The 17,426-nt window shown below is 44.0% G+C and overlaps 1 protein-coding gene across 1 annotated transcript in view; it reads left to right on the top strand.

The window, feature by feature from the left end:
- LRRC2 (leucine rich repeat containing 2) overlaps positions 1-17,426 on the top strand; it is a 70,775-nt gene that overhangs the window by 24,261 nt on the left and 29,088 nt on the right. Inside the window, exons 3-4 of the mRNA XM_033164561.1 lie at positions 10,929-11,136; positions 13,431-13,587. Coding sequence (XP_033020452.1) covers positions 10,929-11,136; positions 13,431-13,587 — 365 coding nt within the window. The remainder of the gene's footprint in view (positions 1-10,928; positions 11,137-13,430; positions 13,588-17,426) is intronic.

The raw sequence follows: 17,426 nt of genomic DNA, 5'->3' as shown, positions 1-17,426 counted from the left end.
AGGCGTCAGGCTTGTTGGAGTTGTGTATCCATTACATGTATTGGTATGTATTGATTTATATTTGTGTATTGTTCCTATGGGTCTTTGGGAGAGGGGCAGCTCTGAGTTGTGTGAGCAAGGGGGGGCTCTCAGCCTTGGACGGGATGTATGCGCTTTCTGAGCAGACAGGAGGAATGCAGCTGGAGTTGGCTCCTGCCACCTGTATTAATATTATGTTCAGTCCATTAAGATGTAAGGTATTTCCTAGTTAGTAGACTCATCCCCCTGCATGGGTATTATTGATTTATGCTTTTGTATTTCCTATCTAATGCAATAAGTATTATTGCCGGTTAACTGAAGTTATGCTTTCTTGCTGATTAGGCACACACACATGCCTTATGAATAGGTTCAACCTTCAGCATACAATAGCGGATCTGTGTGCTCACAAGCTAGGTGATGTTGCTATATTTCTGGGAAGCCTGCCAAGTATATTCAAAGCTCGCCAGGTACACATTCCCAGACTGGGGAGGCTTTGGGAGGTTACCCTCCTAGGGAACATGTGAACCTTGAGCCAATTTTCGGTTTCTATTTTCGGTTTCTGTATTTTCTTTATAAGGAGTACGCGCCAGTCTCTCAGTGCTCAGTCCAACTTTTGGATTGTGCCTTTTGCTTTACATATGTAACTCAAAATAAATCCTGCTGAACCCTGCATGGTGTTTTGCCTCTTCGTGTTCCTGAATCCACCGCTCAAGAGCTCAAGAGCCCATTATGGTCTTACAGTAAGACTAAGATTAGATGTAAGAAATAGGATTTTACAACGTTACAAAGTTACTAAAGAAGATTAGAAATGAACGCATAAGAGAGGACGTGAGGAAGTCCCAGGCCTAGGATTTTAAAGAAGAGAAGGATTGTTAAATAATTGTGTTTTTTTGTTGGTGTGTTTTTGTGTAGTGTATGTAGTGTGTGTTTTTGTATTTTGTTTAATTTGATTTTGAAAAACCCAATAAATTCTTATTAAAAACAAACAAACAAACAAACAAACAAATAAATAAATAAATAAATAAATATATGGAACTAGATGAGTGCTCAAGCCTCACTGCTCTTTGAACTTAGGAGCAAAACTAGATAGGCACCTCCCCATTTTTGGGTGGCACAGCATCTCAATACAAAGGCACAAATACCCCTTTTAGAATTCATAAAATGGTGAGAGAGAGAGAGAGAGAGAGAGAGAGAGAGAGAGAGAGAGAGAAGTTGTGACTCTTACTGCTAGTGATGCCCTCTATATTATTTAACAGATGCCCATGACAGAAATGGGCAAAAAAGGGGAATATTTTTACCCAGCGGCAAAATATTCTAGTCTGAATTCTGAGAAGTTGCTTGACCCAGGGCTTCTGTGTAAGAAATCAATACAAACTCTCCTTTCTTACTCATTTTCTTACATTTATTCTGATATTTATTTTATTATAAATAAATAATCTGGAATTTTGCTTAGTTCAGTGAGTTACAGTAACTTTCAGTGGTGGGCAGTGAACACAAGGTTCACCTGGTATATGTAGCTTTTGGAAGCAGTCTTATTTGTTCCAGGTTAGCTCTTTGTCATTCCAGTTGGATTAGTTATTCAGAGGAAGTGGTTGTGCATTTAACTTATGGGGAAACGGAGGCAATTCTTCCTGCTGCATGACTGTTTTTAAGTACAGATAGGGTGAACCTACAGAATCAATGGCCAGCTGCAATCAGCCCTTGGGAACTTTCTTTTCTATTAGAGCAGCTAACTTTAAAGGAAAGTGCTGGTGCTGTGATGGTTTTTATTGTAACCATCTGTAGTGTCGTTAATAACTGGAGGCAAGAATCAGGTACAACATCTCTTTATTTCAGACACAGGGAAGAGCTAACAGGAAAGGAGAAAACTGGGGTTTATATAGTAACAGTCATCTAGTAGGGAGAAAATACATTTTGGCGGGAACCAATGGCACGTCTTCCCTCCCGTGGAAACCAATCCAGCAGAGGATCCAAATCCTGCTCCCTGAATCAGCAAATGATTGCCGTTCCCGCTGTAACTTGTACATTCAAATAAGGTCTGTAATACAACACAATACACTATATTAAACATCTTGACTGTGTTATTGCTTAATACACAACACCATCTATATGTGATCTTTCATATGTAATTTAAAAAGAAAGAAAAGAGGCAACAGAGCTACTTGGAAAATTGTGGACTGCCTAATCCCTCCCCTTTTAACAGAACAATTCAGTTTGGCAATGTGAAAGACTTCTCAATCACCATGATTATTCAGAGTAGAAGCAAAGCCAAGGCTCAGCTGTACCTTTTGAAGTCAACGTAGCTATGCTTATTTAGAGACATTGACTATCATGTTTTGACAAAAAGCGTTGCTAAGACTGCAAAGAAGAATAGACCATTTCCGACTCTCTCTCTTCTTTGAGCATAGAGACAGTTTTCACCTGTGTACATTCAAATAGTGGTGTGATAATATGACCCTACATGGTGGTATAAGAGAAGAAGTAGAAGAAGAAGAGTTTGGATTTGATATCCCGCTTTTCACTACCCGAAGGATTCTCAAAGCGGCTAACATTCTCCTTTCCCTTCCTCCCCCACAACAAACACTCTGTGAGGTGAGTGGGGCTGAGAGACTTCAAAGAAATGTGACCAGCCCAAGGTCACCCAGCAGCTGCATGTGGAGGAGCGGAGACACGAACCCGGTTCACCAGATAACAAGTCTACCGCTCTTAACCACTACACCACACTGGCTGAGAACCATGATACTCATAGAATTAAGTTGGAAGGGATCCCAATGTCGATCTAGTTCAGTCACAGCTAAAGAAATCATAGCTAAAGAATCACCTGACGGATGGCCATCCAACCTTTGTGTGGATGTTGGGTGTCACTGGGGAAGACCTGGGATCCTTCAGCAATTTGTGTGGATGCCCCATGTGTTTATATGCGACAGCTGCATTAGAGAATTGCTTTGGGCCCAAAAGTGTTCTCAGGGTCTGAGCAGGCCTCACCAACCAAGGTTGGCAATTGGACCCTTCTAGGGAGGAAGAGCTATAAAAAACTTCCTCTTTGAACAGTGCTCTTCCAGGCTTGGTTTGCTCCTAATCCCTAGCCATTTTCAAGTGCTGCAAAGGTGTAACCTCTGCAAAATCAGGGTCACATTGTGTGGAGTACCGATTGCATGACAAGGACACGTATAGTTTAGGTTAATGGGCAAAAATAGGCCACAACTTTATTGGTTAGAGATGTGAGCGGTTTGGCTTAGGTACTGGGTGAAACCAGACTATATCCTGACTCCTGCCCTTCTGCAGGAAGTCTCCTAAGGGTAAACCACCGGTAGGGGGAGCCCTATAATATACATCAGGCTTCCTCAACCTCGGCCCTCCAGATGTTTTGAGACTACAATTCCCATCATCCCTGACCACTGGTCCTGCTAGCTAGGGATCATGGGAGTTGTAGGCCAAAAACACCTGGAGGGCCGAGGTTTAGGAAACCTGATATACATCAAATCAGGGCACCCCCAGGGTCCCAAATGGAGTCGTGGCATGGCCCTAGCCCATGCCCAGGCTTCGGACAGAATACAGACACACACCCGGATCCATTTAACGTGATACCCTTATTGAGGAGGGGCAGGCAGAGGCAACAACCTCCCCTCCCATCACAAAGGCTTACCCAACGCCTAACCTTACAAGTACAGATATTATACCACTTGAGTGAGATTTTCAGTATTCTACATTCTCAGCCAGTTGTAGACAGTAAAGGCTTGCACTGAAGACTTCAGCCAACTTCTGAAGTGGACGAATGGCCCTGTGCCAGAAGGCACTGCAGCATAAAATTTGCTTACTTTGATCTTTTCCTTGGATGTTGAGGATGGTAGAGTGAAAAGGGTCTGTGATTAAAGAAGGTGCTATTGATGAAGGCCATTTGCAATTTGCTGGATTCTCGCAATAAATTGAATCAATAGCAGCACCCACCAAACAAGCTGCCAAAAACAAAAGTAAAGAGAATTGAAGAAAAACAGACATGAGTAACAGGGAATATAGCTTAGGGAAAGCCAACTACGTTATGATAGTGTAGCAGCAGGGCCGTCTTAAGCTTATTTGGCGCTGTGGTGCAAGGATCCCTCTGGCGCCCCTCACCCCCACCCCCATGTTTCCCTCCGGGCGGGCAGCAGCTGCAGGGCGGCTCCTCTGGCAGGATGGAGGCTCTGGGTGTGGCACGGCGTGGCATGGCAGAGGTGGGCAAGGGCAGCGAGGGTGGGGCTGCCGGCAGGGCGGCTCCTCCGGCAGGGAGGAGGCTGCAGGCGCGGCGCGGCATGGTGGAGGCGGGCGAGGGCGGCGAGCTGATGCTGGGAGGTGCCATGTCCAGCCTCCGCCTCTTCCCTGGCATCCTCCAGAACTTGGCACCGTGGCGCCCTGCGCCACTAGCCTCTATGGCTAAGACGCCCCTGTGTAGCAGCATTTGCAACTGACATTTGTGCTGACATTACTGGCAATTAACATTGAAGGGGAATTTTCTCTGGCAAAAATAGGTAGGTTATACCTGTTTTTAGCATTATTGACATTGGCTTTTCACATACCATCTTTGAATATTAGTGAATAAATGCCAGCTAAAATGGCACTCAGCAATAGTTATCTGGACCTACTGCCCTCCAACATGGGCAACTTGCAATTCCACTGATCTGGTAACACAAAGTTCTTAAAAACACTGCGGTCACATGCCCGTACCTATCAACAATTCCAGTGAATAATGCTCTGTGTTGTTTCCTGCACCCCAAGGCTCCAGAACCAGTACAGTACAGTCATACCCCGGGTTGCGCACACTCCATGTTGCGTACATTCCGGTTGCGTACTCCGCTAACCCAGGAGTGCAACACGGAGCGTGGACGCTTCTGTGCATGTCCGCATGGTCCACACATGCGCGGAAGCGTTCTGTACAGTTCGCACATGCGCTGAAGCGGTCTGCGCAGTTCGTGCATGTGCAGAAGTGCGATATTGCGCTTTCGCGCATGCGCAAAAGCACCACCTGGGTTGCACACTGTTCAGGGTGCAAACGGCACCCCGGAATGAATTAAGTGCGCAACCCGAGGTACCACTGTATGTGTGTTGCAGTTGTAAGGCTTTCTAAGACAGTAATAAAGATGCAGTGCTTTCCCCCCTAAAAAAATGTTTATTTTCCTACTCATATTGAAATACTGCCCCTCAATGAGGCCAAACTTAGATTCACAAAATGTTTAGGGTTATGTGTACCCCTGCGTCCCCCCAGGAAAAAATGCACTGTATAGATGGATAGAAAAGTTGCAGAGGAACAGGAAAATAGCCTAGCCCTGTGTTTCCATTTCCCAATATAGTAAGATACAACAGGATGCTTTAGAAACAGGGTATGCGAATTGCAAATGATTTAGTTCAGTGGTTTCCTATACGGACAGAATTCTGAGAAGGCTAAGTGCCCTCAGGGCCTATGGAAATTAATAGGAACAGTTAAGCATGCAGATAAAAACGTATTCGTCTAACGCAGGCTTCTGTCAACCATGTATTGTTGCCTGCCAAGTGTTTCACCCTCGTTTCTGCAGTCTGAGACAGAAATTTGACATCTTGGGGAGGTGTGCAAAAGTGCAGTGCACTCCACATAGTAATTGGAAATTGTGTGGCCTTGGTCTAGAGACTGAATGGCCAACATCAGAAATAAACCAGAACATCTAACTTACCCACATTGTGTAAACCCTTGACTGAATGATTTGCATGCCTTTGCCGACCTTGCGGGGTAATCTGCTAACTATTGCAAGAGTTGAGTGCTGCCCTTGAATTTCATGTCCTTCAACATTTCACACATGGAAAAAAGAGCACTTCTGAGTACTGGCAAAAAGACCCTTATCCCATACCATGGGTTGCTCCCTGAGGCTCTCCCTCTCAACATACCCTTTGCTGAAAGCTTTTCTCTCCCTGCAGTACATTATATTCATTAGGGGTGAGCCCTGGCCGTACAATTCACCTTATATCTGTAGCACTGCAGCCCAATTTGTCTCAGATCCACTCTGCGCATTTGCGATTAGTCTTATGTGAATCTTGGTTTGACTTGTTAAATCTGAACCTCTGTTTTGCCTCCGTTGCTTACCGTATTTTCGCTCCATAAGACGCACCTTTTCCCTCCTAAAAAGTAAGGGGAAATATCTGTGCGTCTTACAGAGCGAATGGTGGTCCCTGGAGCCGAATTGCCCAGGGGCCAAAAGCAGCTCGTGCTTTTTATTTTACAAAGAGAAAAGGGGGTGTTGAAAGGACCCCCTCAGCAGCTGATCAGCAAGAGAGATAAGAGTCCCGGCTCCCTTTCAGCCCCTCCCCCTTGCCCAGGCCTCCATTGTTGAATGTGCTGCAGAGGGAGGTTGTTTGTTTCCCCAGCGACATGTGACTGGCTGATTAAATTATCTGTCTGGAAACTGTAGAAAAGGCTCCCTTTCCTTAAGAAGCTGCAGAAATGTGAGTTGAACCCCATAAAAATGGGGCTTTCCCCCTTTTGCAAAAAAAGCTGCAAAACTTTCAGCTGATCCTCAAAAAAACAGGGCTTTTCCCTTTGCAAAAAAAGCTGCAAAACTTTTAGCTGATCCTAAAAAAAACACCAAAAAACCAAAAACAAACCAGGGCTTTTAGAGGAGGAAAACCAGAAATTTTTTCCCCCTTGTTTCCTCCTCTAAAAATGAGGTGCGCCCTACGGTCCGGTACGCCCTATAGAGCTAAAAATACGGTAAATATTACAGGGAATTTGGGGAAAAATGCATGTGGCCCGCTGCTCTTAAAATGCCCTGTTCACAGCCAGAAACACAGAGGAGACTTAGCTATATGTCCATACAGGATCCCACTGAACTTACTGACTCCAAAATGCCCTCCCCTCAAAAATAAATAAATCATATTGTATCTTGGGAAGATATTTCCCTGCAATTAAAACCTAGAACTTTCCACCAAAATGCCCCACCTCTCCAGCCCCTTTCCTTGCTTGAGCTTAGGATGTTTCAGCAACAGCTTTGCTTCATTTCAAAGGAGGGGAAATGCAGTGGTCTTGAATCTTTCTTTTGAGCACCCAAATCCACAGAACCGGGACCATATAACACAGGTCCTGAGAGATCTGCATTGGCTCCCAGTACGTTTCTGAGCACAATTCAAAGTGTTGGTGCTGACCTTTAAAGCCCTAAACGGCCTCGGTCCTGTATACCTGAAGGAGCGTCTCCACCCCCATCATTCTGTCTGGACACTGAGGTCCAGTGCCAAGGGCCTTCTGGCGGTTCCCTCACTGCGAGAAGCCAAGTTACAGGGAACCAGGCAGAGGGCCTTTTCGGTAGTGGCTCCCGCCCTCCCATCAGATGTCAAGGAAATAGCTATCCTATTTTTAAAAGACATCTGAAGGCAGCCCTGTTTAAGGAAGTTTTTAATATTTAATGCTGTATTGTTTTTAACACTATTCGGAGCTGCCCAGAGTGGCTGGGGAAACTCAGAGAGATGGGCGGGGTAATAATAATAATAATAATAATAATAATAATAATAATATAACCTGTAGGAACCTATTCATCAGTTGCAATAATTTTTGGAGGCCATTCTCTGTGTTCTACCACCAACAGAGATGTGATGGGCAGAAATGCAGGACAGGGCTTTATAGGGACAACATCTTGACTGTGTAATTTCTTCCTAAGGTTAGCACGGCCCATTTTCAGATATCTTTTAGGTGGGCAGTTAAGACATTTTTATTCCGCCAGACTACTTCCACTGCATTTTAACCTTGTGAGCTATAGATTTGTTTTGCTTGGTTTTAATTGTACTGAAATTTTAGGCCCCTCTGAATGTCATTTTTATTGTACATTCATGACGATTTGTGCTAATGATGTTATTGGGGTGCTCATATACAACCCTGCTTTCAGTTCTGTTTGAAACGGTTTTGGGTGGCTGCACGGCTTCATTTCCAGTGAGTGCATATCCTATAACTTCATGGCTGAAATCCCATAACTTTTTATTACACAAATGTTCTGGGTTGTTGTTTCTGGTTCTGCTTCTATTGCACTGTATAGCCCCTCCGGACAGCAACAATGTGGCAGCACTGGGTAAGCATTGCAGAATAAACTAAAGCAGAATAAATCCACACCGAATGCACTTCATATAGCAAAATACACCTGCTAAATAAAACACCATTCTGCAGGGGTCATGTGTTGTAAGCCGCCTTGGTAGCCTTTTTAAAAAAAGAACTGAAAGGTGGTAGAAATATGTTTTAAATAAACAATCCATGCAGTAGATTTTCTTCATTGGCAGGAGGTTGGCTTAGATGACCTTTGAATGCCTTCCAATTCTTTGCTTTACTGTCTGGGGTATGGGAGAAGAGACTGAAGATAAATCGGGGCCCCCCCCTTAAAGAGACCTGGCAACCAAACCCTGTGTTGTGGGTGCAGTGGTGGAGCGTCATGCTCTGGCACCGGGGACGGGAAGCAGGTGGGGTGGGGCTGGCGTGTGTTCTGGGGGTGGGCCGCGCCGCCCGCAGGGGCATGGCGCATGTTCGGGGGTAGGGTGTGCCACCCGCAGGGGCGGAGCACGTGTTCTGGGGGCGTGGCATGCAGCGCTGGTGGGGTGGCAGCCGAGGTGGAACCCTACCAGGATCGTGCTGCCCGGGGCGCCCCGCCCTTCCTACTCCAGTGTGTGGGTGGGTATGATTGGATAGCCACAACACCCAATTGGTAGGTCCCTCGATGCAGGGTTCAATCAGGCCAATGGGACGCAAGCTAAATGGATCGAGGGACCTATAAATACCCATGAACGTGACCCAGAGCTTCCTCTTTCGGTGCGTGCATTGGAACACCTGCCCACCTCTACCTACTTTTAGGGCTTTTGCGCTTGACCTTGCTATGCTGTCGTGTGTCGTCTGTCATTGGGACAGGGGCACGGCAGGAATTTCCCCCACTTGGCTGATTGGCTGTTGCCATTTGGGTTTTGCCTGCCACATAGCAAATCGTCACAACTTGTAAGGTTATGGATAGGCTCTGGTTCAGGTGATATCCCTATGCGAAGGGTATTCTGTTAAAGGAATCCAGAGACTCAATGGTTTGGTCAACCCCTGAGAGGGGGCTGTGCCTGAGTCCAGGGGGACATTTGGGTGGCGGATAGAGCATGTCCCCGGCTTACCGTTTATCCAGGTGTTCACCCTTGGCTGACCTATGCTGGAACCCTGGGTCAGCGCTACCTGCAGAGCAGGGAGCTAGTTGAACCAGAGCCTATGCAACCAATCACTTGCTGTAATCAATAAAGTTGTGGCGTAAATTTTGCCAGAAACAATAAGTGCTGGTTATAAAATGCACCCAGTCTAGTTCTAGGTTGCTGGCCTGATCAAATACTGCAGACCTTCCAAGTGTCCCTATTTTTCAGGGACAATCCCAGATTTACAGAAGCCATCCCAGTTTGGAATGTCCCACTTTTCCTCAGGACGTCCCTATTTTCATTGGGGAAACGTTGGAGGGTATGGAGTTAGGCAACCCCTGAGCCAAGGAGACAAGTAACTATGCAACGTTTAGAAGACATATGAAGTCAGCCCTATATAGGGAAGCTTTTAAATGTTTAATGTTTTATTATTATTTTTTATATGTTGGATGCCGCCCAGAGTGGCTGAGGTAACCCAGTCAGGTGGGTATTAGTGGTACCCCGTGTTACGCATGCGATCTGTTCCGGATCGTGCTACGTAACACGGGCATGCTTAACACAAACACCCCCCCCCCCCAAAAGAAAAAACACTGGAGAGCTGCTTTCAGTCAGGGCTATGTGTTCTGACTTGGTATATGGCAGATTACAGAGTCTCCAAGTGTCCCTATTTTCCTTTGTTTTGTTTAGTCGTCTTAGTCGTGTTCGACTCTCTATGACCCCATGAACCAGAGCATGCATTGGAAACTCTCACTTTCTTCTCAAAGCTTCTCCTTTTTTATGTCCATGGAGTTTTCTTGGCAAAATACTGGAGTGGTTTGCCAGTCCCTTCTCCAGGTGGATCGCATTTAGCCTAACCCTCAGCTATAACCTGTCCGTCTTGGGTGGCACTGCAAGGCATAGCTCATAGCTTCTTGGAGTTATTCAAGCCCCTTCGCCATGACAAAGCAGTGATCCACGAGGGGCCTATTTTCTTTAGAACACTCCTATTTTCATTGGAGAAATGTTGGAGGGTATGGAGTTATCCCAAGCTGTCTGAAGGTAATCCTGTATAGGAAAGTTTTTTATGTTTAATGTTTTATTATGTTTTTATAAAATAAAAAAATCTTTCCAGTAGCACCTTAGAGACCAACTAAGTTAGTTCTTGGTATGAGCTTTCGTGTGCATGCACACTTCTTCAGATACACTGAAACAGAAGTCACCAGATCCTTAAATATAGTGAGGGAGTGGGGAGGGGTATTACTCAGAGGGTGGTGGGAATGGGTGAACATATATGTTTTTATATATGTTGGAAGCTGCCCAGAGTCACTGGGACAATCCAGTAAGATGTGTGTGGGGTATAAACAGTAAAATTATCATTGTGGAATGGGGAGTCCCTATTTTCATCAGAGAAATGTTGGAGAGCATGAGCTTACTTTGTTACAGAGCATCTCAGAAATGAATGGGAGTCCATCAAGAGTGAGTTTGGCTTCCTTCTGGTGCCTATTAATGTACAACAGAAGACCCAATGGATATTCTTTTCCTTAGCCAAAGAACACTAGTTCCACATGCAGTCACAATGTTCGTATCTCTCCCTCTGTTGTTGTGTGCACAGTCACACCCACTTCCTGTGCTTTTAAGCTGTTGGTGTTGTTTTTTTACAGAAATTATACGATCTCATTTGGAAGCTGAATGATCTTGTCTTTTTTGAAACACGATGTTATTACATGTGTTTTTTATGGGGCGGAGAGAGAATAAGAAAGAAAAGAGAAATGCTTTCATTTGTCCTGTTTCAGGATAAGGCAAGAATGGGACATTATCCTAGAGTGCAGAAGAAATGGCATTCCACAAGCCGCGTATCTGAATAATGGTGTTGTAGATACTAACAGAATTTTGGATAAGGTTGAAAACAACTCGCCTCTCATTAAGAAGATTGCCTTGTTGAATGAAACGCAGAAAGAAAGAAACAAATTTATTTTTCAACTTTCAGGAGAACACTGGACAGTAAGTGGGTAGAATATTTGGGTGGTGCAACACTTTGCCACAAATGATATTGAGGTTAGAGGATTAAATCAGTTTCCCCCCACCTTTTATATAATCACATTGGTCACAATCTATCAGAATCAGGTGCGCCAACATCTATTGACTTCATTTGACTTAAGCATGCCTCAACTTTGTTGAATTAGAGCCTTTGCTTGTAGGCTTGCAACATTTTCTTCTCTAGCCTTAGAAAAAATGAATTGCAATGCCTTGTATAAAGCAAAAGTTAGCATAATACTACAACAACGTTCATACTTGAAAAATAAATACGAAAAGGGATCAAAAGAAAAGCAGAAAAAACGAATGTGAAAATATGTTTAAAGGACACTTGAAAACTTATTATGACTGGCTTTTCAGAATTGTGCTTCCCACCATGCATATGGCTATAGACAGGCTTATATGGCATTTTAGTGCTTGGTTTACAAACCAGCTCATGATAGGAAGTGAAATTTACACAGGCTTCCTTTTGGCTCTGCTCTTCAATTCCCTCATGTTCTTCAGTAATCTTCAGAAGCCAGCAGGAAGCTGATAAATTGTTCCACAAAGACAGCCACTAGAAAAGTCTAGCCTTCATCTTTAATAGGAAAGCAATATGGAAGCCCGCTGCATTTCCAACATAATTTAAAGGCAAGGTAGGCCATAGCTGTCAACATTTCCCTTTTTTAAAGGGAAATTCCCTTATTCCGAATAGGATTCCTCGCAAGGGAAACGTTGACAGCTATGAGGTAGGCTGGAAAGATCTCCAGGGTAGCTTTCTACTACTTTCTACTACAGAAGGTTGCCCAGGAGAGAATGTGGCTCTCAGACTGAAAAAGTCACAAGGGGAAACCATTCGTGGACATAAGCACTACTCAAACTTAATTTATCCCCCAAAGATGGCCCTGTTTTACAGCCAGTTCCAGGGCTGAGAATGTCCAACTCAAAGTGGCCTCTAGTGAGGTTGGGCAGGCCTATCTGGCTGTGCTGGCAGCACTTACAAACAAGGGGTGTGTGGGGTGGTCTGGGGAGACCTATGCAATCTGAATTCTGAGACCCGGTGGTCCGAATTTGGGCTGAGGCCCGGAGGTTTCCCATTCCTGTTCTAGAAGATTGTCACTTCGTCCCTCTGAGCTTCGTTTCTTCCTTAACTCTTGAAAAAATAAATATTGCTAAAGGGAGAAATGAAGATCAGAGGGAAGGCAATCTTCTAAAACAGGTGAGAAACCTCTGGAACATCTTTGCCAGTTTTGGTTTCTTTTGGTTTCTCATGGACAACCTTTTGCCCTGTGCTTTTTGCCTCATGTAACTCACACCTATCTCAGCTGGCTGTTTGCCTCATCAAGGAAAACATACATGGTGTTCCTGCATTGAGGGGTGAGGGTCAATCTGAATGATGCCCTGAGCAGCTTCCAGTTCTTGGCCTCCTATATCCAGTGAGAGTTAGAATCTAGGAGAGGAGGTTGCTGAACCAGTCAGACAAGCTTCTTTTATGGAAGACAATGACCTTAGATGGCCACTTAAGTGTCCTCATCAGCATCCAAAAGATTGAGGCAGAGACATTTTTTTCTGGCTCTGTGCTGAACTGTGGGGCTCCTCTAGCAACCATATCTGGGAGCAAGATGTGTTAATGTGGTGAGCACCTCCATCTTATGCTCAAGTTACCTGTATATATGTGTGTAAACAAAACCATCTATCCTATAGACACACCACAGTCTCTGCTGAACTTCATTCCAAGGAAACCAAACCCTGTAAAAAGTTATGGAATCCCTGGAGACTCTCACTGCCCAGAGATTGGGGTGGCATGTATGTTTTCTTTAACAGCAGAAACAGCTGCTGGGGAATGATTTATATTTGGGAAATGGCTGGAGGCAAATTGACTAAGACACCCTCCTTCAGTCACTGCAATACCTGGGACTGTTTTTAATATATATTTAAAGAGATGTGAGATCTGATCACATAGTTCCAGCATCTCCTCTAGTTCAGCATTGTGTATTAAAAATACATGTATTATTGGCATTATGAATGTGTGTAAGTTGCTGGTCTTCCTTTTAAAATACATGAGAGAAGACCAAGAGAGAGCTGCCCCCTCCCCTTTTCATGCATGTTAAATGGGGGGGGGGAGATTGTGATTTCATAGAAACATAGATGGAAGTGCATAGTATAATGAAACACATGTCCATAGCACGTTTAGTAACATCAGCTTGCATCTCAAAATGTTGACAAGATTCTGTTTGTGAATATTCCTAAATAAAGACCTTATGCCTGTCTCCTTTTCTTAGGAATTTCCAGATTCTCTGAAAGAACAGACACATCTAAAAGAATGGCATATTAGCAATACTATGATCACAACCATTCCAGCCTACATTGCCTTATTTCAGGAGCTGAGAATACTAGAATTACCAAGTAACCTGATCACAGAGCTTCCGACTGAAATTGGTAGGTCTCCCGCTCCCCAGACATCACCTTTGTTGTTTATCATCACATTCAGTGCTGAACTGAAAGGGAGCACGCATTTCCTTCACATTTTTCGCCTCCTGTCAAATGCGCTTTCTCACTTTTAGGTGACTTTTTCCATACTTTGTGTGTGTGTGGGGGGGGGGGGAAGATGCAATTCACCACTTTCCTGTCCCCTGTTATTTGGGAAGCAGGCAGGAGGACTCTCGGACCCTGCCAGAGCCCTCACGCCTCCTTCCCAAAGCTTTAGGAAGGAGGTAGGAAGGTACTGTGTGGAAGGTTCCCTAATCCCACCTCTGATGATTGACTGACTGCCTAAACGAACACTTAAGTGAAAGTAATGCTGGTGGATGGGTGACGGATGTATCCAGATGCACACCAGGTTTTGCAATGGCAGTACTTTTGGGTGATTTCAAATATGGTGATTTGGGGCTTAATTTGCGAACGATATTGCAACTGGGTTGTTGACAACAGGTCACACTTCCCATCCCAGAAATGGCAATTCAGGGTTGTTATTTTCTTGAGTTTGAACCAAGAGAGTTATGTTTTTGCTGTTGTCAACTTTTAAAACCCAAGAACCTTGGTTCATTACAGAAGTGGGAAACAGTTCATCTACTTAAAACTAGAAGTAAATAAAATTTAAATGGCGCATTTGTTTTTCACTTTTTTGGGGAGGTGTTGGGGTTAAATAGCCCAGATCATAGCGATATTAACTAGTTAACTAAATAGTATCTAATGCCAGCTTAGATTTTCCCAGCTGTTAAATTAACACTAATGGATATGATTTATTTATTTATGTACATTATACTTTATGAATATAATTGCCAGCTGATATCAGGATATATTTTATGGGCAATCTGAAAGCTAAGTGCATTAGTAAACCACCCACAAGGCCCAAGCATGAAATTTATGGGTATGAAACAAAAAGTCAAAGTCTGGCTGTTTTATTGGTGTTCTGATCTTTGGGATGAAACAAACCAGCAAGCTTAATTGCTTTAAGTATTCCACAAGGTGGCAGTGGAGAATAGAATAAAATGGAATCCTCCTCCAAATTAGATTCTATCTCAAGGTCTCTTCTTCTTCTTCTTCTTCTTCTTCTTCTTCTTCTTCTTCTTCTTCTTCTTCTTCTTGATTTTTGTTCTTTCAGCTGATAGACGCAAGAGGCGTTCTTGGAAATATGATTTGCCATATAAAAATGAAGAGCGGTGGGTGGTGGTAGTTAGTTGCATAAAATGCTCTTTGCTCATGTGTCCTTCCCTGTCCTGAAGAAAGTCCTCTTGAAAAATCGTTGGCCTACACACTCTGGCTAACATAAATTACTACGATGAAGTGCTTGTTCCAAATCAAATGAGGGCATTTGCTGGAGATGTATGAGTTGCATACTTGCAAGTGACCAGCATGGTAGCCGAGGTGCCATTTTCAAAATTCCCTCATGTCCTGTCAGAATAGTTGATGCTCATTTTCCTTGCTTTGAGTTGTAGCCAATTAAGTTCTACAGGGCGCTGTGGTCTAAACCACTGAGGCTATGGCTTACCAATTGGAAGGTCGGTGGTTTGAATCCACACGACGGGGTGAGCTCCTGTTGCTTGGTCCCAGCTCCTGCCAAACTAGCAGTTCGAAAGCACATCGAAGTGCAAGTAGATAAATAGGTACCTCTCCATCAGGAATGTAAATGGCATTTCCGTGCGTTGCTCTGGTTTCGCCAGAAGCGGCTTAGTCATGCTGGCCACATGACCTGGAAAAATTGTCTGCGGACAAACGTCGGCTCTCTCGGCCTGTAAAGCAAGATGAGCGCCACAACCCCAGAGTCGTTTGCGACTGGACTTAACTGTCAGGGGTCCTTTACCTTTACCTTTAAGTTCTACACAAAGTAGACCCATTGAAAGGAATGGCCCGTGATCACGCCCATTAATTTTAATGGGTCCGCTCTGAGTATGATTAACATGGGATACAACCATTTGTGTAGTATCAATAATTGCAGCATTACAGAATATGTGAAAACCTCGACAGAGATGTGCTTTGTATTCATTTTGGTGGCAGTCCTAGACTGTCATCGTGTAGGGGGAGGAGAAGTATATGGACAGCCAAGGGCGTTTGGAAAGTTTTTACTGAAGCCAATCATTGGCTGAATATGCAAGTTGTTTTTAAATAGAAAAGTGCTTTTATCCCATAGTCTCAAGTGATCAGCTGCGCACAGATTTTCTGAAGAAGTGTGCATGTACACGAAAGCTCATACCAAGAACAAACTTAGTTGGTCTCTAAGGTGCTTCGGGAAGGATTTTTTTTTTTTAAATTTTTATACAGATTTTCAAGATACTCCTTGGGTGGCAGCAGGGAAGGGGAGCTCTAAAGTTAATGAAATTTGCAAAGGGAAGGGTTAAAGTAATAGAGTTGATTCCTTGAGATGAAGGACAGACAATAAGGAAGGAATGAGCTAGTTCAATCTTCTTCTTCTTTGGCGATCACTCATAGCCAAGTAAGGTTGTCTTCCATAAACACAGTTTTAACAGTGAGTCCTCAAGTGACTGTGGAGGCCAATTCTGGATCCACACATCCCTCCACAATGGGGACATAGGTTTCCAGGTGAGAGCTGATTACAATGAGGGTTTGCCAAACATGACTTCCTCTTAGCACGTTTCTCCCTTTCGTCCTGAGTTCGAGTGTCTTGAAAGCCCATGACACCTTTGATAAAGGCTGTTCTCCAATTGCCGGTGTTTATACTACATTTTTAAAGATTTGCCTTGTGAGAGTCTTTGAACCTCTTTTTTTTTTATTAGAGATTTTCTTGGTTTACAAGTATACAATGTCTCTCGCATTTTTCCATGTAACATTTTTACAGATCAATTTTGGTTGTTGAGACATTAGGCAGAAAGGGGGGGAGGAGGTGGGTGGGGTGGGGGGCGATGTTTCTTTTTTCCTTAGTATATGTAGGATTTGGTGTCAGCATCGTTTGTGTTGGTTCTCTGTTGTTCGCTTGTATGTCCTTGGCGGTGAGAGGTCGCGATCGGCGTAGGGTGTGCTTGTTCCTTTGTGGTTGGCTGTGGTGATCTTTGGAACCTCTTTTGTTGACCACCAGCATTACGCTTTCTATTTTTAAGTTCTGAATAGAGTAGTTGCTTTGGAAGACGATAATCAGGCATCCACGCAACATGACCAGTCCAACGAAGTTGATGTTGAAGAATCATTGCTTCGACACCGGTGATCTTTGCTTCTTCCAGTACACTGGCATAAGTTCGCCTTTCTACACAGGTCATAACCAGTCAAAAAAGGTTATTGAAAAGCTGAGCAATAGGTCCTCTGCCCACCTCTGGGGAAATTGCTCAAGTATTTCATTGTGTGTGTGTGTGTTTTAAAAAGTAGGATTTTCTTAACTTGGAAAAAAGAGAAAAGGAAGGCGAAGAAGGAAAACATGGAAGGAAGATGTTTAGCTCACAAGATCATACAAATGTCTTCTAGAAAGTGAATGAACAAAGTGTGGAAATGTCTCACACCTGGTGTAAAAGCAGGTCAGGAGATCCACACCCTTTAGGATGTTCAATTTTGGTTTGCGATTCCAGATAATGCTACACACATTCAGTTGCAGTCCTGTAGGCTTCTTTTCTGGAGATATCATGCTTAATGTCTACATGTTGGGGACCAAGGACAGCAGCCATGGCACTACTTTGTCCACCCAGTGTTCCTGAATCCACGGACTCTAATGGTCCTTTGTTCATCAACTCATTTTCTGCTAGAAGCACAATGTTTTTCCTGTCTCTAGAGTACGTGTAAACTTTCCCCCTTTGTGTATTCCAGCCAGCCTTTCTTCAAATCTCTTGACTAAA

The sequence above is a fragment of the Lacerta agilis genome, chromosome 11, assembly GCF_009819535.1.
Source record: "Lacerta agilis isolate rLacAgi1 chromosome 11, rLacAgi1.pri, whole genome shotgun sequence".
Classification (NCBI taxonomy): Eukaryota; Metazoa; Chordata; class Lepidosauria; order Squamata; family Lacertidae; genus Lacerta; species Lacerta agilis.
Note: the sequence above shows the minus strand (reverse complement) of the source record. Positions and strands in the feature narration are given on the sequence as shown.